Source organism: Scardinius erythrophthalmus (assembly GCF_964197995.2).
Source record: "Scardinius erythrophthalmus genome assembly, chromosome: 24".
NCBI classification, from domain to species: Eukaryota; Metazoa; Chordata; class Actinopteri; order Cypriniformes; family Leuciscidae; genus Scardinius; species Scardinius erythrophthalmus.
Genome location: NC_138244.1, coordinates 4,602,705 through 4,627,174, shown reverse-complemented (window position 1 = coordinate 4,627,174; position 24,470 = coordinate 4,602,705). Strand labels below are relative to the sequence as shown.

Below are 24,470 nucleotides of genomic sequence, written 5' to 3'. Positions count from 1 at the left end.
AATGTTTTTGTCGCTTGTCTCGTTTTCCCTCCGTCACACTGACTGACTTTCAGTCTTCAGAGCCGCTATTGTGACGTCGCAGGGGTAAACCTCAGTCTACACACAGAAGAGGAACGTTAAACCATGATAAATGATTCCCTCACTGTCCCATTGTCTTCGTAAAGCGGAGACTCGTCTCTCCATCCGCTGAAATGAGCTTCACGTCCCCTGACGTCGAGGAAAGACAGTCTTGGTTCAGTGGCCGCGCGTTAAAAGGGTTGTGGTCATAAACGGCTCCATGTCCCTCCGAGTTTCCATCGCTGAGAACCAACAGCACTTAGTCCGATCTATCAATGCATGGCATGACTGGAGCGAGTCGAACAAGAGGATTGTGGGAATGTTGCTGGCATGCGTTTAGGTCTTCATTTGACCAGGACGCAAAAACCATCGGCCTTTCATTTCTGCAGTTGCCTTAGCCAAGTTACATGGAAAGTTTGATTTACTAATGATCTGAATCAAACCTAGCAAATTATGGTCAAATTATAAGCTCGTGAAATAATTGAATTACTCATTTTTACCAGGGCACCTAATTCTGTACGCGCTTTTTTCCCCCGCATATTTTACCCGGAGATGGGAAGGTTACTCTAAAAATGTATTCCAGTACAAACTAATAATCTATTATAGGCCTGGCAGATGAAAAATAATATCTCAATATTTTTCAGCCTTGGTGAAACTGAATACATCTCAGTATTCAGAATTTATTGTTTCTTTAATGACTTATAAGAATGATTTTTCAAGTAAAAAGTCATAGCGGTCGTAGCTTTGAAATAAAGCAAGTAAAATACTGTATTTAAAAAAAAAAAACAATTAACCCGTTTTCATTTATATGCATCAATGCATATATAACACAACACGTAATATAACATTGCATAGAGTTAAACTGCATTATTACCTACATATACAGCTTTCATTAGAACTAGAAGTCTATTGTGACATTATAAATGCATGTACTGTCACTTTTGATCAATTTAATGTGTCCTTGTTGAATAAAAGTATTAATTTCTTTCAGGGAAGGTTTTTATATTTTAATAAAGCACATATAGAGTTTTGTACATAACATTTGTGATGATGCAAATGAACCGTTTTCAGTTAGCATTTTGATTTGACTCACTGAAAAGGACGGTTTGCACTGAAATGTTATTTGTGTTGTAGACTAGATTTATTTGAATTAGAAGTTGATAAAGTCGATAAATTAACTTCAGAGAACGCTTTCAGTAATGTTATGTTAAAAGTAGACACTTCAAGCTCTCATCTCTCATGTCTGTGGCAAGTATTTTCTGAGTTTCGGTTCATTTTAGTGACACGTTTCAGAAAGAAGTTCACAGAGATTGAGACGGCAGAAAGCGCACCGTTTGGTTTTTCTCTTTTTTACAAACGCACAAAGTTTTGTTGTTATTGTGAGAATGCGCATATAAAAATAGACCCTTTACAGTTTCGAATGATGTATTTCACACAAAAATTGAAGTAATATTTTAAGTTATTTTCTTCATTACCCGACCTCTTAGGGTTAAAGGGTTAGTTCACCCAAAAATGATAAATCTGTCAGTAATTATTCTCCCTCATGTTGTTTCAACCCCGTTCATCTTCAGAACACAAATTAAGATATTTGTGATTAAATCTGAGAGCTGTCTCACTCCTCCATAGGCTTCTCTGTTAGTGAAACTTGCCGGCCCAGAGAGTTAGTAAAGACATAAATAAAATAGTCCAAGTGACTACAGTGGCTCAACCTTAAGTTTATCAAGAGACGAGAATATACGTCAGAACGGAGGCTCACTATTGGCCAGCATCACACACATGACCAGCGTCGGCCAATAGTGAGCCTCCGTTCTGATGTACAACCCAGAAGCGCTGCACTGTTACACTACGTGAACTCACTCAGAGGTATATATATTGTGTGTGTGTGTGTGTGTGTGTGTGTGTGTGTGTGTGAATACATTTATTTAAACTTTGCCCCTTTTTAATTGTTACGAAATGTGTTTACATTTTTTGGTGTCCTGAGTGGCTGTTCACTCAATACTAGACATTTACAAAAATAGAAGTAGAAATCTAAAAATTGTTTTTAATGACACAGTCGGTGATACATACAAAACATTAGCAATGCAAAGTGTGTCTACACAAGCGTACAATCAGTGTCGAGTCGTCAACTCCGTATTCATTTGTCTGGATGAGCTCGCATCAACTCACAGAAACGCCTTCAGTTCCACTTCCAAAGTCAACCATTAGGGAGTAAGTGAAAACATGCTTTTACATTCTACAATTAAAAGCATCAGAGCAGCAAATGATGTTTCTTCCCACCGGAACGCATGGTGGCGTCTAAAGCAGGGCAGCGCTCCCATCATGCAATGTTCTCGTCTGGCCTAGTGTGTCGTGTTCCTCGTGAAAAACTTGTGTAGTTGGGGGGGAAAAATTAGCCATTTTAGGTGTCCATTTAGAGATTATCTCACACAATTAATTGGATTAAAATGAATAGTTCATTCAAACATTAAAATACTCATTCTCATCTTCATGTCATTCCAAAGAGTCTGCTAAACATCTTGTTTTGTTTCCCACAGAAGAAAGTCAAGTGGACGACATTATGGTAATTGGTGAGTAATTGACTGAATTTTTAATTCGGGGGAATCATTCTTTAGACTGGGAATTAGTTTGCCTAAATTGGCTAAATTGAGTATAATTGTACTGCAAAAGATTTTCAGTTAAAATGTCTAAAAATCCTATCTAGAATTGACTTGAGAAGCAACATTGCATAACATATTGAGAATTTTCAGTGATTTATCTTCAATATGAGTGTATTTTTTTCTTACTGGTTGCACTGGCAGATTTTTCCCACTTGTTTTAATTGTAAGCGAGTTAGAAAATTAAATGACAAAATAGGCTTATATTGAAGATGCAATCTATGAAAATACATCTTTTAAAATATCTTAAGGTGAATTTATCTTAGTTATATGAAGATATTGAAACTGGAAAAGAAGTTAAGAAACAGTTGTAGAGTGATTCAGAAAGATTCGTGCTATAGTGACAAATGGACACCTAAAATGATTCGATATTTTTAAAACCAGAACTCAGACACGTAGATGTGGACGTTGATGATGTTCCGGTGAGACACGACCCCGTTTGTGACGTAGTTCATGGCCAGCTTCAGTACGGTGCTCACAGGACCAACCAGCGGCTTCACCTGTCTGACCACACCTGTAGACGACAACATATCACCTGAGAATGAGCTAAATGTGCTCCAAATACACAAACATGATTTTCAGAGAATGCACTGCAAAAATCACATTGAATCTGACATTTTCAATTCCAAACTATAGGTCACTTTCATAACATAAATTACGCTTCCATACAAATAAAACATTCAGATATTTGTTTCCGCCACGGAATAAAGCAATAAAAGGTAATTGCAACTTTTATTGCAATTTTTACAGTTTTTTTTCAGGATTGTGAGATTGTCTCGCAATTCAAAAAAATTGGCAATTGCAAGATAAAAGTCTGAATTGCAAGATTTAAACTTAAATTCTAAAAAAATAAAGTCTCAGAAGAAAAAAAGTCAGAAATGCGAGATATAAACTCACGGTTTTGAACTTCACGAAGAATGTGTTGCAATTGTGAGGGGAAAAAGTCAGAAATGCGAGTTTATAAAGTCCAATTCTGAGGAAAAAAGGTCAACTCACAATTTTCTCGCAACTGCTAGTTCATATCTTGCAGTTCTGAGAAAAATGTCAGAATTGTGAGGCATAAACTCACAATTGCGAGAAAAAAAGTCAGAAGTAATCACCTTTTTTTTTTTTTTTTTTTAGTGACGGAAACAAACTTCCGTACATTGGAGGTTGTGCCTCAAAAAAGTTGTTTTTGAGCTGAGAAAACGCTATTTTATGAGGTGGCAATTTCATATAAATTTGTTTGTGATGCTAAATGCTAAAAAAACAACAACAAAAATTGAAAATCCTCCCCTAAATTGTCACTGGGGCGTCAGTAGATACGAGTTAGCCACCGACTCGCCAAAACGTACAATAGTTACAAATTGCCGTGTCTATGCAAACATAACGTGAACAGTGGAAGTATGTGAGTGCAGATGCGAATTGCACAACAACAACAACACATCACAAGACTGTCTGTAGGGAACATTAGCATAAACTGTTGTCTTTTCTCTTTCAGCAACAGACTGCAAAGACGTTTGAAAGAAACTTTAGTACAGTAACCTAAAAACACAAGCTAAACTATGCACTGCGTAGGCCAAGTGTTAACATCTGCGTTTGCGTATTTGTGTCTGTCCTTAGTTAATGTGTGGCTTTAAAGCATGCTCTGAAGTTTAAAATTATGAATCTTTTGTCATTTTTAGAGACAAAACATTGTCATAACTATGTCTGGGCCTCTAATAAGTGGTGGTAACATAACAGACACAAAGTTTATAAAAATAAAAATAATTCACGGCCATTATGGAGCGACTCAAAGGAGCAGCGAATACGAAAGCTCCATCTGATGATGGATGCGACGTTCATTGTTACAGAAACAAAGACAACAGGATTTTCCCAAAGGACGCGAGACATCCTCCGTTACAGGCCTGGCAAACCGCACCCGATCAACCGAATGAGCCAAGAACGCTGAAAAACCTGAGAAATCTTCTAAAAGCGAATAAATGAAGGAGACAGAAAGCTGTTTATATAGGCTGTCAGCGCCCGTCTCAGGCCGGAGCTTTAGGAAGTTTCCAGCTAACTGGGAACATTCACAGAACTTCCCTAATGATCTGGCAAGATTCTCACAAAGTTATGAACAAACATTCTTCCAGTTACATTAATAAAATGTTGAAAGTTATCTGGTCTTTAATCATGTTCTGAAAACATTAGCACAAAAACATAATCTATACATCATTCATGGAACGCTTTTTTAAAAAAAAAACATTTTAACGTTCCTTTAAGGTTTTTTCAATGTTCCTACTTGTTCAAAGTAATGTTTCCATAATGTTATAATGCAAAATTATAAAATGGGATGTTTCCCTGAACGTTCGTATAACCAAGAATAAAACATTTTAAAACTGTGTGTTTTGAATGTTCAGAGAACATTTCGAAATAACATTTTCATAACTTAATGTGAATGTTAGCAAAAATGTTATTAGAACATTTTTTTTTTTGTTAGATTGTTTTTGTTTTTTGCTGTCTGTTTCTCTCTGATTTACGTTGAACGACAAAAATTACAGAAATCTATCCATCTCTATTTATCTATTCATAATTTGCATAATGCATCATTTTAATAACATCTAAATTATGCACCATTTATTTCTATGTAAATACATATAAATATTTCATGCTATTTTCAATAAATACATTGAGTTAAAAATAGAGCAAAGATATTTCAATTCAAATTAATGCAGGCAGATTGATTTTGAATATTGTTCTCAATATTCACATCTAAATTATGCATAATTGATTAAAATTATACAATATAATAATATCGTGATACAAATAGAATAATAATAATAGAATAAAAAGTGTTTGTATAACCACTATAGATGCCTGTATAACCCTATTTTTAAATATTGGGATATGTATTCCCTAGTTGTTTATAAGTGTATTTTCAGACATAATTAATCACTTTTTTTTAGGTTTTGCGTTTGGATATATATTTAGACATTATAAAACATTTTATATTCATTTTTTGCAATGGTAATTTTTGACCACGAAGATCACAAGTGTAATTTTTTCTTTTCTAATCATGTCCACATTTTTTGTTCATATAGCAAGTGCCACAAAAGACATGAAGTTTCATGCCATTCCGATGAAGTTTTTATTTTATTTTATTAAAAATATAAAATGTTTTGATCTAAAATGACCACTAGAGGGTTAAGCTATAATAAAACTCTTTGCATGTATGCAAATGTGCATATTTTATATCCGTTCTTGCATTATTGTGGCAATACCAAACCAAAGTTTCCTTCAAATGTATGTGCCATTGATCCGAATGTTGCTAACTCACTTGCTCACTTGCAAAAGAGAAAACTGACTGTATAAGAACACTTATTTTTAATGTAAGTGTGGGTATGGCCATGTGTAACTTAAATTGTTGAATGGCTTGTGGTTATTTTAGCTGTACAAAAAGCATGTTTTGCTGCTTGATGTTGCGAACTGGTATTTGATATCATTATTTTAGTTGCTTTTCCTAATCACAAGCGCACTGGCTTGTAGCGTAGTGTGAAAAATGTTACCATTTAATGCACTTGGTTATTCTTCTGAGTTATTCACCTATAGCTGATAATGCATTGGAAGTCTTGCATATTCACGTGAAATGCTTTGACAACATTTACAATGAAATTTGTTCTTGTGTTGCGTTATAATAGTGTTCTGATGCATTTCGGAATGCAACGATGCACAATCAAGTTTACGAGTTATGGGGAGTTTACAAAGTGTTTCAGGAAGTTTAAAATCACCATGCATTGTTTTGTTTAGAACTAAATGCTGAATGTGTTTCCAAACCACAAAGCTGCGCAAATGTGTTCCCACGCTCATTTCGAAATGCCATTAAAGAGCAAGAAGACTGCAAATAGCTTTAGTTAAATGCACGTTAGCTGTGTACACACTTGCCACAAAACAAAGTCGAGTCGATGCCAACAGCCATTCGTCATCCTCAATGGCTACGTGGGTTGCGATATTGAAGGTTTACATGTAAACAGTGCAATTTCTGGTTTTCTGGTCACTCCAGCTCTGAGAGGAAATGCATGACAGGATCCAAAATGGGCAGGTTTAACACTAGGGACAAATGCGAGGAATGAGTTGCTCGACCACAGTATTGGATAATGACATGCTAGTTGATGGGTTATGCAGGAAAGGGCAACGGATTCGGCCCACATACCCAAAATGCCAAGGTTTATCTCACGCTAAGCTCACCCCCAACGCGGCACCACACAAGGGCTGTTGGGAAGCGTGGCTGCGTTATCCAAACAGCCCTAAACAACTGGAGAGAGGACATGACTTTTACTTGCTCTCTTTGAAAGGCCACACGTGTGGTTTGGTGTCTCAAGCTCAATTAGCAATGAATCATTGCGGTCAACTAGTCGGACTGAAGCTGGAATGTTTGTTCCAGTCGTACCTCCATTGAAAACTTGACCACACTGTCATGTTTTACAACAGATCGCTTGTATTTGCTATCGCTGAAAGTTAAAGTGCAGTTTATTCAGTTCAACTCAAGTGTGGTCGTGGGGCATTCTGGGAATTTAGCCTGGGAATTTTAAGCACTTGCAACCAAGACATGGGGTCCGTTTAAGTCCACTTTTTTTATGCCGTTCCCTCGATAAGTCTCGTGAGTTGAACGAGTGCCATCATTGCTTATGTTGCACAAGCACCCTTGCAATGGGTTTAAATGTTGATCGCTTGTGGGTAAATTAAGGGTTGCGACGTCACAGTCGTGTTGCATTGTGGTCTGTAGATCTGCCTAGATTCTGAATAAATTAAGAATCAAAAATTATTTAAATTTTTGTTTCAAAAAGAGATTGTCTCTTTGTGAATTAATTCACTGGAGTTTCTGACAAAATGTTCATTTCTGCAGTTAATTAAAAAAATGTAAATTAATTAACTATTTAAAAAAAATCTGGTTGAGTGAGTGATTCAATGACTCAATTATAAAAATACTCCACTTGTTTCATTACTGGGTTGAATCAGCGTTTTTGAACGAATCTCTCTAATGAATGATTCAATAACAAATACAATTTTTAACAGTGACTTGTCGCCACCTACTGGTGTAACGATGTAAACGTTGCAATTGTTGGATTGGGGATTTGCTCTATTTTTTTTCACTTCTGTAGACATCAATGTTTATATCCAAACTATAAACTTTTATAAACTTTGTCCACTTGACAAAGTTGAATACACTTCAAAATGGCGGCGGGGTTTCCCTAAGGGGAAGTGCTAAGAGAAATTTGCGAGTGTATATCTAAAAATTAAGTTAAACACAGCCCTAATGCTGCATCCTAAATCACGTACTACATTTGAATTTGAATTTACTTTGTGATAGTTAAAAAAGTGCACTCTATGTAGTATGAATATGGGTAGAATGCATGAAATTCAGACGTACTACATCCACCATGTTGTTACTGTCACGTGACTACCAGCATCAGTTGATTCTCTTCACTTCCATTCATAAATCCTCAGACATTTAACTTTTTTCGCATAATTTTTTCGCACACTGTATAGTAGGAAAGGATTCGATTTCAGACTAGTGATCTATCAGTAATGAACATGAATAATGTATAATGTAGTTAAGCACATGTCATTATGAGGTACTCAAGGCTGCCACCTACAGGTCTTAGTAGGCTAGTGCGCTTTTAAATTGTAAAAATTTGAATTATTAATGTTTATATATTTTGAAAATGTTCTACTAATGTTCTTCTAATCTATTACAGTTTGACACATTCCTGCAAACGCAAATCTATCAGTTCAGATGCATTTAGGGCTGGGCATCGATTAATCGTGATTAATCGCAACCAAAATAAAATTTTGTTTTTACATAATATATGTGTATGTACTGTGTATAATTATTTTGTATATATAAATACACACATATACATGTATATATTTAAGAAATATTTGCATGTATATACTGTATATTTATACATACACACTTATTTTATGTAAACACAAACTTTATTTTGGATGCGATTATTAGCGATTAATCGTTGCCCAGCCCTTGCTCTTTTTTTTTCTTCTTCTCAGAATACATCACATCACGGAAGCAACATGGGGTGTGAATGCTGTTTCATGTTGACTTTAAATGATTAGAAATCTCTTATATAACTTCTGCTGTAAAGTCTCCTGGCCTCCTTGCGGCCGCCGCCCTTGGATCCGTCAGTGCGGGAGATGAATCAGTCTTGATGGATGACCGGGTCCCTGGCTGAGCTCCGTCGGTGAGTGAAAAGTGTCTGTGGGGGCTGCAGACCACCACAGTAGACAGAAAATGGTTTAATTTTCAGTGGTAATCCCTCAACTGAAGAGCCTTCGTGGGTTTGGTCCGGCTCATTGTGTGGCTAATGCTGTGCCATTTTGTGATTCATTCTCTGATGTGTTGTTATTCAGCATGTGGTGCGTTAAACGTCCTGCTGTTATTCTGTGCTTTCAGAATTAGATAAAAAGCACAATGAAGACCTTTCCTCGGACGTAAGCGGGTGAAATGGATTATATACCAGGTTAAAAACAAAATGTAGTCATATTTTCTGTGCAGACCCCTAAAAAGGTCCAAATGAGTCAGTGAATCAGTTCATTCAGACAGTTCAGTAAATGAATCGCTTTTCACTGATTAATGTCAGTGCATTTACATTTTCGGTAACACTTTACAATAAGGTTCATTAGTTAACAGTAGTTAATGTATTAACTAACATGAACTAACAACAAGCAATACATTTGTTACAGTAGTTATTAATGTTAGTTCACAGTGCATTAACTAATGTTAACAAATACAACCTTTGATTTTAATAACGTATTAGTAAATGTTGAAATTAATATTAACTAAGAAGATTAATAAATGCTGAAGAAGTATTGTTCATTCTTAGTTCATGTTAACTAATGAACCTTATTGTAAAGTGTTACCACATTTTCTTTTTTGTGGCGTTATATTTACATAATACTTTTCATCACTGCCTAATTTATCTTTCATCTTAAACACGAATTTAGCATTTAACTGAAAAAAGTTGGTTTACACTTTATTTTAAGGTGTCATTGTTACAGTGTAATTATATATTTAAGTACTGTGTAATATTAATTAACAACATGTACTTACTATAGGGTTAGGTTTGGTTGAGGATTAGTTGCATGTAATTATGCATAATTTACTGTTATTACTATGGTAAGTACATGTAACATATGTAACAAGGACACTATAAAATAAAGTGTTACTAAAAGTTGCCTAGAATTAATTTAAATTAATCAAACTGTTACATTTACATGAACCGACTAAATGAATTGATTCACTGAAATGAATCGGATGCTGCACACACACACACACAAGTGTTTCAGTCTCAAAGTAGCTTTCTCTGGTTGGCGAAGCTATACACCCGAGGTATCGGCTAATGCAAAGCGAATCCTCGTCTACAGTTCTGACACTCTTCACTAAAATTCCTCTGGTCTGTGTGAAGGACAGTAGCCGTAGCCAATGTCACATACCTGATCACAGACAGCATGTCTCTGCCGTCGCGTTAACTTCCCTGTGCTCAAATATTGCATCACTTGACCACAGGTGCATATCCCTACCAGATGTTTCCACCGACTGGAATTTTTATACTGGCTTTTTTAATCTGGGCCGAGGTGGAGCCAAACTGAGAGCCGCTGAAGGGAAGATGCCACGGCGTTTGATTTCCCACCATTCGCTCCCATTCCCCATGCTCGTGGTAGTCCGGGATACTCTGCATTTCAGAGATCCACACGTCATCATGTCCGAGGCCAGGGATTCATCCTCAGCGAGGAGCGTTGATGCAGCAGACTGTACCGCCGCTCGGACCACACACACACACACACACACACACACACACGTGCATTGAGTTGCATTATTGGGAAGAAAATTACATTGTGTGATTTTATTTTTATTTTACTACTATATATATATATATATTATTTTTTTTTTTTTTTTGTCACTAGAACTTAATGATTTCCACAATATTGATACAAAGCGGTGCATAGCGAATATATATATATATATATATATATATACACAGATATATATCTATATTCGCTATGCATCGCTTTGTTATTATTATTTTTTTTTTTTGTCACTAGAACTTAATGATTTCCACAATATTGATACAAAGATAGCGAATATATATATATATATATATTGTACGGGTGTAACGATACCCTCAAGTCCCGATTCGATACTGAACTCACGATACTGAACTCACGATACGATATTATTGCGATACTCCAAGACATATGCTAAAAGTTTAACAAAAAATGTACTGTTGATTTAAAAAATAAATTGGCTTTACATTGTGTGTGTAAATGAATAGGCTTGGACTTGGTGTTGATAAACTCAATACACACGACAATAGAGACACCAGAATAACAATATTCATGATTCTGAAGCTGAAAACAGAATTATTTTAGACGAATATGCTTGTTCTCTGTCACTGACTAGATATATTTAATTATATATTAATGTAGGACACGTTTTACTAACATCAGACATTTTGCATTTTCAGGACCCACAAATATTCCCCCATTGCATTATTATACATTATACTCAACATTATATATAGTAGTTTAATGTAGTACTGACACTAAAACTCTGAAAACTTAATTTTTTTTTATCACACTAATTTTTATTTTGGGTGAATTATACACAATATTGTCTCTATCCACGATACATATTGTTGCGTTTTTGTATTGCGATATGTGACACGATGTATTGTTACACCCCTATGAACTTCAAGTGCTTAAAATTACATGCTTCGCTCAAACTTTAATTAAATTGCAACTTTGCAAGCTTGACTAATTTTACATTTGCACGAAGCCACATCGATTTTATTTCAATATTGTGCAGCCGTAATTGAGTGCCACAAATAACTTGTGGAAATCACACATGAATATGAGCGATTGAGTGTTTCCCAGACCGTCCAGCTCAAAGACTCTCTCTTCTGTTCTTGAAATGTTGACTTTGTAGTGATGAGCACCACCTTGAGTCAACCTACCTGGAGCTGTGCTAAAAACAAACAGTGCTAATGCTTTGAGCCCGTCACCATAGACACGGTTGTGTTGCGATTGAGGGCGTCGGTGTTTTCACACACTCGTGACTGCTGCACAAATGTGTGGATGACAGAAACCGCTCCCAGTGTTGGGTATTCCCAGTCCAAATCAAATAGCAATGACTGGGAATTTCCTTCTGAAGAAGCTGTGAAGAAACTCACTGCATTTATTTTTACTTTTCGGTTTAATAGTAAGATTATGTAATTTGTGTTAATACTTTTTCTCTTTCCTTTTGCTTATGCTGTCGTATAAATGTTAAATAAGCTACTTAAAGTGGAGAAATCAAGCTTTTAATGTTGTTTATGTGTCTATGTGGTGTTTTTAATGTGCTTTAAGACAAACCATGTGTAAATTCATAAGTCGACATTTTCTTCTTAAAACTGCAGTGAACCAAAGACAGTCTCAAAAACACGCTTTGAAATCGCTGGTGTTTCTGACGTCACAAACTACCTTGTAACCAATCAGATCAACGTGTGATCGTCAACCAGTGGATCTCTGAGCTGAGTGAGTGAGTGGAGGCGGGGCTCATTTGCATATTCATAGAACCACGCATACTAAATGAGGCAAGGGTGTCGAGTTACATTCAAGATATTTTAAGGCATGAAGATGAAAAAAAAAACGTTTAAATATGTAATTTTGGTGATCAAAGATGAGTTTTAAGGGATAAAATGATTGACTACAGGGGGACTTAAAATAAAATCAAAACTGATGTGGTTTAGTGTGATTATTGAATCAAACTTCATCTCTGAAGCTGCTCGCTTAAAGATTTAATGCATGAAAGAGTATAAATGTTATTAAAAAAAACATTTTACTATTGTACTGTATAAAAAAGTATTAATATCGTATTGTATTGTATTTGAACTGAAATAAATTATTATTGAATTGTATTTCAGTCAAAAATTTGCATTAAAAACCTAAAAAAAATGTAATGTCTCCTAAAGGCATACATGTAAATTTGCAGGCCTGCGTGTTTGACTAATAGAAGTGGTGGAAACCTGCTTGGGAACAGTCACTAGCCATATATGCGATATTTTCTAAATGTCGATAAAAAACTATTGCGAAATGACGGCGTTTCCATTAACTGATGTTATGCGACTAAAACGTTGTGTTTTTTTTCCTACGATAAGTCATTCCGAAAATCATTGCAGCGGATGTTGGTAGGTTTATGTATATCGCAGCCGTTACACTAGCCATTATTGTCAAATGAAAGGCGACGTGTGTGTGTTATCCAAGCATTAATGGCAAGGAAAACCCCTTATGCTTGTGAGCGGCTCATATGAGGAGTTTCTCTCTCATCTCTGATTCAAGGTCTTGATAAATTGTGGCATTTCTTTGTGGTTTAGAATCCAGTATTCACATAATTATTTTGTCTTTTATGAGTTTAATAAAGAACTCGGTCTCGTCTTCTGTCCAAACATACCGCGCCATCTTTAAAGAATGATTGACTTTTACGTACGTCAGGTGACCTGTAAATTATGCATGTTTCCATTGCAGATTTGAAACTTTTTTGCCATATACAGGAGTTTTTGCAAACTTCACGTGTTTCCATTGGGCGTATTTTCAATTCGCAATTTCAATTCGTGCATTTTGAACGGAAATGGAAACGTGATTCTTTTTAGTCATCAAAGTGATGCAGAAATTGCACACTTCACCTACAAAACTTGTACGCTATGAGTAGCTTGCCTCTTGAGAAAGCATTCTTGCTTTCTTATATCATATCTACAAGCTTTTAGGCCATGGATTGTGATGACACATGTTAATAGTTGAGGTTAATAGATTCATACAACACACCACAGTATCAACAAATATTGTTTTAACAGTGACATGTCTCATAAATCACATCAAGCTCCTTGATTGTAATCCAAAGCCCGAGGGAAACGGGACGGAGCTGATAAATCCCTGATTTATCCACACCAGCTGTTCTCCTACACTGACTCATGCCACGTCCATCTCTAGGTCCAGTTTAATTTAAGGAGCTTCTGGTCATGATACGAGAGGACCGTTAGAACGGCGCGTTCAGAAAGAGGTGGCTCTTTGCATTTTAGTTTAGGAAACGCTTTCATGTGGTACCCACTTGAACCAGGCCAGACAAACACACACATACAGACGTCATGACGTCAGGAATCCACACGACCACGAGTGTCTGCCGTCGGCATCGGTGCCAGTTGTTTGTGGCTCTTTTGTGTTATGGTGATTTAGGAAGTCTATTCTCTCGGCTAGGAGGGGAAACTACCCATGACGTCTTGGCACACAAAAGACGGCCAATTACACTCTTCAGGGTTTCATTATAGTGCGTTTCATCTCGGTCACACTGATCTTTCATGTTCAGGCGCCATTGTGTAGGAAATTAAATAAAGATTTTTGCTTGAAAACAAACAAAAACTAGATTTTTTTATATATATTACAATGAATGCAATGATTTTTTGCACCAGACTTATAAGCAATAGGGTTCTGGAAGTATAAAAATGATTGATCAGCCACATAAAAATTTGAATCTGATTTGATGGTGCAAGGCATGCTAAACGTTGTAAATATTGTAGAGTCTGTTGTATTATGAAAGCGCAAACCAGAGACATCAAGTCCTGGGAAAACAAAACAAAAAAACAAACATTTTTTTCATGAAAATGCATGGTTGAATGGCAATAAAATGACTTTAATTAGTTTCAAAGTCCATAGCCGCTGATTTCGTTGAATGTTTTAGACATTTTAGTCTTACATTTGATATAATCTATGAATGAATTTTATTTTAATATTGCTTCAAGGGTTGTCAAAAGAGTATGTTTCTCATCAGTCTCATCGTTTGTTCTACTTATCATTTGTTTGTTCATTTTACCTATCGTTCTACTGTTTATCTATATCGTTCATTCGTTTGTACGTTCTATCTATCGTTATCCTTGTCTGTCGTTCTGTCAAGTTCAAAAATTTTGATGAAAAACAAACAAACAATTTTTTTCATGAAAATGCATGGTTGAATGGCAATAAAGTAACTTGTCTCGACTTTAATTAGTTTCAAAGTTCATAGCCGCTGATTTCATGGAACGTTTTAAACATTTCACTCCATCTTATATAATCTATGAATGAATTTCATTTTAATATTGCTTCAAGCGTTGTCAAAAGAGTATGTTTCTCATCAGTCTCACCCACATTTCTATAAACTCAGAATGGTTGCCCTTCCCAATAACCTTTGTGTGAAAGCACACCAACAATAACCGTCTGGACACCAAAAAACCTCTTTGTGAGCTTTTTAAAGTGTCCTGGAAAAACAGTGAGTAGACAGAGAACACATTAAAGTCGGTCGAGCCGCAAAAGTGGGAAACAAGGCCACATGCTTATAGCGAAGGAAAAACATGGGCTCGGGATGAACAACACATGGACGAGCGTCTTCAAACGGCCACAAATGATGCCGTCGACTCTTCAGGCCTATCATCAGATAGGAATCACACTGTCGGAACGAGTTAGATTGAATAAGCCTCTCCGTGTAGATTCATGCTTCCCCCTCTCCTCCCGCAAAGATACACATATGCATTTGGTTTGTTTAAAGAACTAAAAAAAAAAGCAAGAGAATCTTTCGTAATGGGAAATTAGGTCAGAAAACCACTTGATGCAAATGTGATTTCCAGACAGGAATGCCTCAAGGCTCGGTCTGTGGTCCGCTGGCATTGTTAGTCACATGCCACAGTGACACTCACCCACGATCATCCCGTGATCCAGACGCTTGATGATGTCGAAGGAGTTCTGGACGTTTCCTTCCAGGATGTCGTAGACGATTTCCGGGGTGTCCATGTGAGGAATGGGAGAAGGTGTCGAGGATCGCAGGAAAACGATTTCTGGGGGAGGGAGGAACATCGATTTTTAGTAGAAAACACCTGTATCTGTAAAACTAGATTTAGAAACAATTTTCACTCAGAAATTGCTGGTAAATTTCACAAGCAATTGCAAAGAAACGGCAAGAACTGAAATAGTATTTTCTTGTAAAAAATCATCTTTGTTTTATTTACAACTTCGATAAAAAAATGTTCAGAGTGTGGTGCTGTTAATGTGTTCAGAATTGAAGAATTGTTTATCGTTATGTCTATCTATCGCTCTGACTGTCTGTCATTCTATCTATCTGCCTATCTTTCATTCTGTCTGTCTATCGTTTTGTCTATATCGTTCTATCTATCGTTCATTCGTTCTATCTATCGTTTGTTCAGTCGTTGTTTATCATTCGTTAAGTCGGTTTATCTATTTATCATTCTATCGTTCTATCTATTGTTCGTTCTATCGTTCATTTGTTAGTTCATTCTGTCGTTTGTTTGTTGGTTCGTTCTATCGTTCATTTGTCCATTCGTTCTACCTATAATTTGTTTGTTTGCTCTACCTTGCATTCGTTTGTTCATTCTATCGTTCTGTCTATTGTTTGTTCTATCGTTCATTTGTTTGTTAATTCTATCGTTCATTTGTCCGTTCGTTCTACCTATAATTTGTTTGTTTGCTCTACCTAGCATTTGTTTGTTCATTCTATCGTTCTATCTATTGTTCGTTCTATCGTTCATTTGTTAGTTCATTCTAACGTTTGTTTGTTGGTTCGTTCTATCGTTCATTTGTTAGTTCATTCTATCGTTTGTTTGTTGGTTCGTTCTATCGTTCATTTGTTTGTTTGTTCTATCGTTCATTTGTTTGTTTGTTCTATCGTTCATTTGTCCGTTCGTTCTACCTATAATTCGTTCGTTTGCTCTACCTAGCATTCGTTTGTTCATTCTATCGTTCTATCTATTGTTTGTTTGTTAGTTCATTCTATTGTTTGTTTGTTGGTTCGTTCTATCGTTCATTTGTTTGTTCGTTCTATCGTTCATTTGTTAGTTCATTCTATCGTTTGTTTGTTGGTTCGTTCTATCGTTCATTTGTTCTATCGTTCATTTGTTTGTTTGTTCTATCGTTCATTTGTCCGTTCGTTCTACCTATAATTCGTTCGTTTGCTCTACCTAGCATTCGTTTGTTCATTCTATCGTTCTATCTATTGTTTGTTTGTTAGTTCATTCTATTGTTTGTTTGTTGGTTCGTTCTATCATTCATTTGTTTGTTCGTTCTATCGTTCATTTGTCCGTTCGTTCTACCTATAATTCATTCGTTTGCTCTACCTTGCATTCGTTTGTTCATTCTATCGTTCTATCTATTGTTCGTTCTATCGTTCATTTGTTAGTTCATTCTATCATTTGTTGGTTCGTTTTATCGTTCATTTGTTCTATCATTCATTTGTTTGTTTGTTTTATCGTTCATTTGTCTGTTCGTTCTACCTTCCGTTCGTTCTACCTAGCATTCGTTTGTTCATTCGTTCTCTTCTATCTATCGTTATCCGTCTGTCGTTCTGTCGAGTTGTTTTCAAAACTTTCAGACATTTAAAGTTTGTCTTGACAAACTTAGTTACGCAATTACAAAACTTTATTTTCTCTCGACTTCCAGTTCATTTTAATTCTGCTTATATTATAGACACATTTTAATTGCAGTCCTGATCCTGTTTGCTTCCTCAATTCAACGTTAAATTCGGGAATTGAACTGGAATATATCTGTAAATCTGTTCTGAATGGTGCACAACCCTTTTCAGCTCTCAAGTTCGCTATAAACATTAACAGTTTAACCAACTAGATTTTTATAATCATAACATTTTAGATTTAAAATTATACAATATTTTGTCTAAAAATAAAATAAAATAAATGCTAATATTTGTTTTGGATTGATTAATTTCAACAAAAAAAATGATCTAATTAATTTTCATGGCTGGTACCTTCTGGTTTGTTGAATTCTCTGAAGGTGGGAAGCGAGATGGCCGTGTGTGAAGTGGACAAGATGGGGTCGAGCACGCAGGAGATGTCATTGGGCTGGCAGGACTTCACACACCGTATAAAATCTGCACGATCCACCCTTGACCTGCTGGAGGAAGTCAAGCCAAGGTTTATTTATAGAGCACAAGTTTAACACAACCGTAGTTGATCCACAATGCTTTACAATAAAATAAAATAAATCAATAGAAATAAAATAAAGGGAAAAGGAGTAGAAAAAAAAAACAGAAATGGAGATAAAAATCAAGTATCAAAATCATTCAAACAGGAAGACAACACAACCATCTGACCTTTGTCCTGAGCTATATGTTAGGAGCCATGTTTACATTACAGATTTGCGCTAAACTTTTGCGATATATTTTCTAACTTTCGATAAAAAACTATTGCGAAATGACGCCGTTTCCATTAACCGATGTTACTGTATGCGACTAAAACGTATTTTTTTTTGTCTTTTTTTTCTCTTGCCATAATCATTCCAAAAATCATTGCAGCGGATGTTGGTAGGTTTATGTATATCGCAGCCGTTACACTAGCCATTATTGTTAATGGAAGGAGACGTGTGTGTGTGTTATCCAAGCATTAATGGCAAGGAAAGCCCCTTATACTTGTGAGCGGCTCATATGAGGTGTTTCTTTCTCATTTCTGCTTCAAGGTCTTGATAAATTGTGGCATTTCATTGCAGTTTTGCGAAATATAATTTTTTTGAATTGCCTGAACAACCACCTCATGCGAGCGTAAAAACGTTTTTGCGATATATGGGAGTTTTTGCAAAATTGGGCGTATTTTCAATTCGCAAATTCAATTTGCGCAATTTGAAGGGTAATGGAAACGTGGCTAGTGTCTTCTGGGATCTACCAGAGGAATACATATTAATGATGCAGGATTCGGTTTCCCTGTCAATGACGACATGCTAAACTGCTAAAGCGCTCCAGACACAGTAGAGCCCATTGTGAGATGACTTGAGCAAACAGGCCATGATCTCTGGTGATGACTGGGTAAAATAATCTTTCTTCCCAGTTGAAGCTCTCCAACAAGTGGACGGCGTCCAGCAGAACCCACCACAGAACCAAGCACCCAGCGGGCGGGCGAAACCTTTACTACATAAATATTATTTGCACAAACACACTGGCCATTCTTAATATGGAGCTCATAACACAAACAATCAGGATTTGGGGGGTAAAAAATCTGAACAGAGAACGAGGAGAGGCCAAAAATCACACCACAGGAGAATTGGTGGTCGAGTTTCCTGTTAGCCACTCATGGTTTTTCAATGCTTTTTTTTAAAGTTGTGACATTGATATAAAACTTTTTCCCAAAAAATGTTTGGTTTAGCAGAGCATTCCCAGTCCGGCATCCCAAAATCTCACGTGGAATTTAAATTTATTAACATATTATCCAGCTATATATCATCTATCTTTTAATAGGAAAAATACAAGGGAGCTGTTTATCCTGAACAGGGCAACTTTGAGTTTATTTGAAGCTGCGTAATCAAGAGCTGACATTGGATCACTAATGAGATCTTGTTAATTGTTTCTCCTTGGCAGCAATTAGATTAAATTGTTAAATCTCATTGCATTTTGTATTGGTCAGTATTGAATATATATTTAATCGTGCATCCTCGTTTCCACCTATTTAGATACTGTACTACCATCATCAATTGCTCACTTAAAGTCTATAAAGCTATAAATTATTAAAGAAACTAATCATTTAAATATGTTTTTGAGCAAATCGCAAATCTCAAAACGATTATTCATCATGTACATTCTGATTTTTTAAAGTCTCGATTCACTTTGAACATTTAAAACAATTGCAAATATTAAACTTTTGTAATATTTTGTCAAAAAAAATTACAAATTATTTTCATTTGTTTAGACAAAATATTATATAATTAATCATTTGAAGACAAAATTTAAGTTTTGTGATTTCGTCTAAATAAAACACTAAAATTACTATTGTATTTCGACAGAATACATTTTAAAATTAAATAGTAATAATTTGGGGGTTTTAAGTTTAGACAAAATATTAAAAAACTTTAATCTGCCATTTATCAGTCATTGGCCATAACATGATCGATATTTTAATATAAGTGCATCTCAAAGTTTTGATAGTATTTTCTTCCCTTTTGTGACGTATATCCAAGTAAAATGGCTTCTCAAAGAACAAATGTGGGCGGGGCTTGATTTTGTCCGTGGATGGTTGTGGTTTGCTATTGGTGGATCTCACGTGAGTGACAGGTTGCCCCACCCTCGTCATCAGCGATGTCGCTGCATTGATTAAGAATTACGAGGCACAAGGATAAATAAATACAAATATGTGCACGTATAAATCATTTATAATAAACACTGCAATATTCCATAAAAAATTAAGAAATGTAAATTTTTATTTCATAGTGACTTTAAAGTGAACAGCTCTAGTGAAGTGTGCATCGTTTTTGCAGCCGTGCCGTGATTCGTTTCACCCTCCATCCATATTCTCAACATTTTATTTCAACTTTTTTTTCTCTCGAAATTTAACGATTTTTTTTTTATCGAAGCACAACGACTTTATTCTCGAAATTGAATGAGTTTATTCTCAACATTGTATTTCGACTTTTTTTGCTCTCGAAATTTAACGGATTTTTTTTTATCGAAACACGACTTTATTCTCAAAATTTAATGTTTATTCTCAACATTGTATTTCGACTTTTTCTCTCTCTCGAAATTTAACAAGTTTTTTTATCGAAACACAACAACTTTATTCTCAAAATTTAATGAGTTTATTCTCAACATTGTATTTCAACTTTTTTTCCTCTCAAAATTTAACGAGGTTTTTTTTTATCAAAACACGACTTTATTCTCGAAATTGAATGAGTTTATTCTCAACATTGTATTTCGACTTTTTTTGCTCTCGAAATTTAACGAGTTTTTTTTTATCGAAACACGACTTTATTCTCGAAATTTAATGAGTTTATTCTCAACATTGTATTTCGACTTTTTCTCTCTCTCGAAATTTAACGAGTTTTTTTATCGAAACACAACGACTTTATTCTCGAAATTTAATGAGTTTATTCTCAACATTGTATTTCGACTTTTTTTTCTTGGAATTTAACGAGTTTAATCTTGCATTATAATGACTTTAATCTCGAGATGTTTTTATTATTTTTAGATGGCTCCTCTTCCATAAATAAACACTGCAATATTTCATTAAAAAAAGAAAGAAATGTTAATTTTCATTTCATGTCAAGTCAAGTCACCTTCATTTATATAGCGCTTTTAACTATATAGATTGTTTCAAAGCAGCTTTACAGTGATAAGAGAAAGTTACAGTAACAGAGATTGTTTAGGCTTTACAGCAGCTCTAGAATAAAGTTATTGTCCAGATAAAGTTATGATTGATTCACTTCTGTTGCAAAGATCATTAGTTATTAACTTAGGGGCCGCTAACACAACACCGTTCTAATAGAACGCAAACTTTGAAACAGGTTCCAAGGAGCAAGTTTTGAACATTTTTGAAAAACGTTATCATCTCTGCGTAAAATTAAAAAAACGCTAATCTGTGAAAACGCTGACGGCGCTATTACGTGTTTAGTCTATAGGTATGTGTGTTTGAATATATATGTGCACAGGCGTTTAGTCTTTCTTTACTAATTGACCTCAACAAAATACCTGTCTGGCCTTAAAAATTAGTAATACAGAATTTTTGGTTACACTTTATTTTAAGGTGTCATTGTTACAGTATAATTGTACATTCAAGTACTAAGTAATAATAATTAACAACATGTACTTACTGTAGGGTTAGGGTAGGATTAGGATTTGGTTGAGGGTTAGTTGCATGTAATTATGCATAATTTACTGTTATTACTATGGTAAGTACATGTAACAAGGACACTGTAAAATAAAGTGTTACCGCTTCTGTGTGTCCATGCTAACCGGTGAATTATTTGACATCTGTACAGAGGTAAAGTCATGGTGACTTTAAAGTGAGCAGCTCTAGTGAAGTGTGCATTATTCCTGCAGACACCGTCTCTGAGCGCTTTGATCGGATGCAGGAGTTGCAGTGAAACCCCAAAGCTCAGATCAGGTTACGGGCGTTTTTACTGCAGAGAGGGGAGAAGCCCCTGACAGAGCAGTCGAGCCGCCGCTGGGCACGGATCTGTAATTAGCAATTAGCGGGTGGGTCCACGTTTTGCTTAGGCCTGAGCCAAACCCACAAAATGTTCTCCTGCTTATAATACCCAACTTGTGCACGACATGCCGAGCGAGGAAGACGGAGAACGAGGGGCAAACGGCACAAATAACATCAAAGCTAACATTGTGGCGAACGCCGCTGGGGGGAATCCATCGCGCGCGCACTCACTCGCTCACGTGAGCAGAAACGCTAAATCCCCATGTGTGACTTGAGGGGAAAAACATGGCTTTTGGACGGGCCGTGTTTCTGGTCAAGCGAAAGTTCTCTTTTTCTCTCTGGTAATTATTATTTATAGTCAGTGTCTTGATAGCGCACCAACACAAACACTGCGGCCCATCGTTTCTCGGTGCACGGCGGCGATGTAGCTTCGCCACAAATTGTTCAGACCACTGTCCAAAGCCCAGAATCCCATAATTCACTGTCAGAAAGTGTGTGTGTGTGATGGGAGAGAGGAGAAAACCCAACGAAATGCCACCTAGCGGTGTGAGGAACCTTTAGAGTGCCCCTGTTCTGCTGTAAAGCTACTCATTTTGAGTCTTCAACAGCAGGTTAAGGTGCATTCAAGGTCAAAAAACACTTTCACTTTCTTATAATATACAGTACACTGCAGCATCAGCTTTTTTTCTCACTGTGTCTGAAACTATAAAGGATTCAGTCTCTCTAGTCTAGACCACTCCTTTCCAAGAACCTACTCCGCTCTGATTGGTCAGATGGCCCAGTCTCTTGTGATTGGTCTACTCCGCTCTGATTGGTCTACTCTGCTCTGATTGGTCAGACGACCCAGTCTGTTGTGATTGGTCTACTCTGCTCTGATTGGTCAGACGACCCAGTCTGTTGTGATTGGTCTACTCTGCTCTGATTGGTCTACTCTGCTCTGATTGGTCAGACGACCCAGTCTGTTGTGATTGGTCTACTCTGCTCTGATTGGTCAGACGACCCAGTCTGTTGTGATTGGTCTACTCTGCTCTGATTGGTCTACTCTGCTCTGATTGGTCAGACGACCCAGTCTGTTGTGATTGGTCTACTCTGCTCTGATTGGTCAGACGACCCAGTCTGTTGTGATTGGTCTACTCTGCTCTGATTGGTCTACTCTGCTCTGATTGGTCAGACGACCCAGTCTGTTGTGATTGGTCTACTCTGCTCTGATTGGTCAGACGACCCAGTCTGTTGTGATTGGTCTACTCTGCTCTGATTGGTCTACTCCGCTCTGATTGGTCAGATGGCCCAGTCTCTTGTGATTGGTCTGCTCTGCTCTGATTGGTCAGACGACCCAGTCTGTTGTGATTGGTCTACTCTGCTCTGATTGGTCAGACGACCCAGTCTGTTGTGATTGGTCTACTCTGCTCTGATTGGTCTACTCTGCTCTGATTGGTCAGATGGCCCAGTCTGTTGTGATTGGTCTACTCTGCTCTGATTGGTCAGATGGCCCAGTCTGTTGTGATTGGTCTGCTCTGCTCTGATTGGTCAGATGACCCAGTCTGTTGTGATTGGTCTACTCTGCTCTGATTGGTCAGATGACCCAGTCTGTTGTGATTGGTCTACTCTGCTCTGATTGGTCTACTCTGCTCTAATTGGTCAGATGGCCCAGTCTGTTGTGATTGGGGCTACTCTGCTCTGATTGGTCAGATGACCCAGTCTGTTGTGATTGGTCTCTCTTCTGCTCTGATTGGTCAGATGACCCAGTCTGTTGTGATTGGTCTACCCTGCTTTGATTGGTCAGATGGTCCAGTCTGTTGTGATTGGTCTACTGTGCTCTGATTGGTCAGATGGCCCAGTCTGTTGTGATTGGTCTACTCTGCACTGATTGGTCAGATGACCCAGTCTGTTGTGATTGGTCTACCCTGCTCTGATTGGTCAGATGACCCAGTCTGTTGTGATTGGTTTACCCTGCTCTGATTGGTCAGATGGTCCAGTCTGTTGTGATTGGTCTACTCTGCTCTGATTGGTCAGATGGCCCAGTCTGTTGTGATTGGTCTACTCTGCTCTGATTGGTCAGATGACCCAGTCTGTTGTGATTGAATCTGGCTTACTTGATACACAGTGATACATACAGTAACGATGGCATCGTTTTTTTGCTAGGGTGATGTAGATGGTTGCTACGGAGTTGCTAGATTGTTCCTAGGGTGTTTTAGATTGTTGCTAGGGTGTTGCTCGATGGTTCTTATGATTAACTAGGTGGTTGCTAGGGAATTCCTTGATTATTGCAAGAGTGTTGTAGAGATGGTTGCTAAGGTGTTTCCCAACCCAGATGTTTCCAAATGTTAACCATTGCAAATAGCAAGCAGATCAAAACAGTACTGTATTAAAACAAAATGATGACTTTATAAAAATGTAAATATTAAATTACAAAAATAAAACAATATGAGAACATATGATAAATAAAACTGAATCTAACCCCTTTTTTTCATTTTCACAACCTGTAATACTATTAGTACATTTTACAACTTTTGTTTACTTTTCAAATGTTTTGTTTTATCCCCAATTACGATTATTATTTAGCATTTTAGAATCATTTTGAGCACAAACATTCAACACTAATTGTTTAGTTGATTATTTTTAGCACTAGCATAACCATGTTTTAACTAGCAGTCAGAAGTGTTTACATTATCATTGATTACGATATCACTGATATTAGGCCTATAGTTTTTATTAATATTTTGAATGATTTTTATATTTTTTAATAAATTTATATATATTTTTGTAATTTTGTGATTTTGTCCTTTTTAAATAA

The 24,470-nt window shown here is 36.5% G+C and overlaps 1 protein-coding gene across 2 annotated transcripts in view; it reads right to left on the bottom strand.

Annotated features, from left to right (window-relative positions):
• Nucleotides 1–2,078: 2,078 nt before the first annotated feature.
• The window catches only part of fbln1 (fibulin 1), a 59,143-nt gene continuing 36,751 nt past the window's right edge, over nucleotides 2,079–24,470 (bottom strand). Inside the window, exons 15-17 of one of the 2 annotated variants that reach the window (XM_081356072.1) lie at nucleotides 17,518–17,663; nucleotides 15,443–15,580; nucleotides 2,079–3,225 (exon numbers count right to left, since the gene is read on the bottom strand). In XM_081356072.1, coding sequence (XP_081212198.1) covers nucleotides 3,086–3,225; nucleotides 15,443–15,580; nucleotides 17,518–17,663 — 424 coding nt within the window. In that variant the 3' untranslated portion in view covers nucleotides 2,079–3,085. The remainder of the gene's footprint in view (nucleotides 3,226–15,442; nucleotides 15,581–17,517; nucleotides 17,664–24,470) is intronic. The other variant, XM_081356073.1, reaches the window with a different exon arrangement.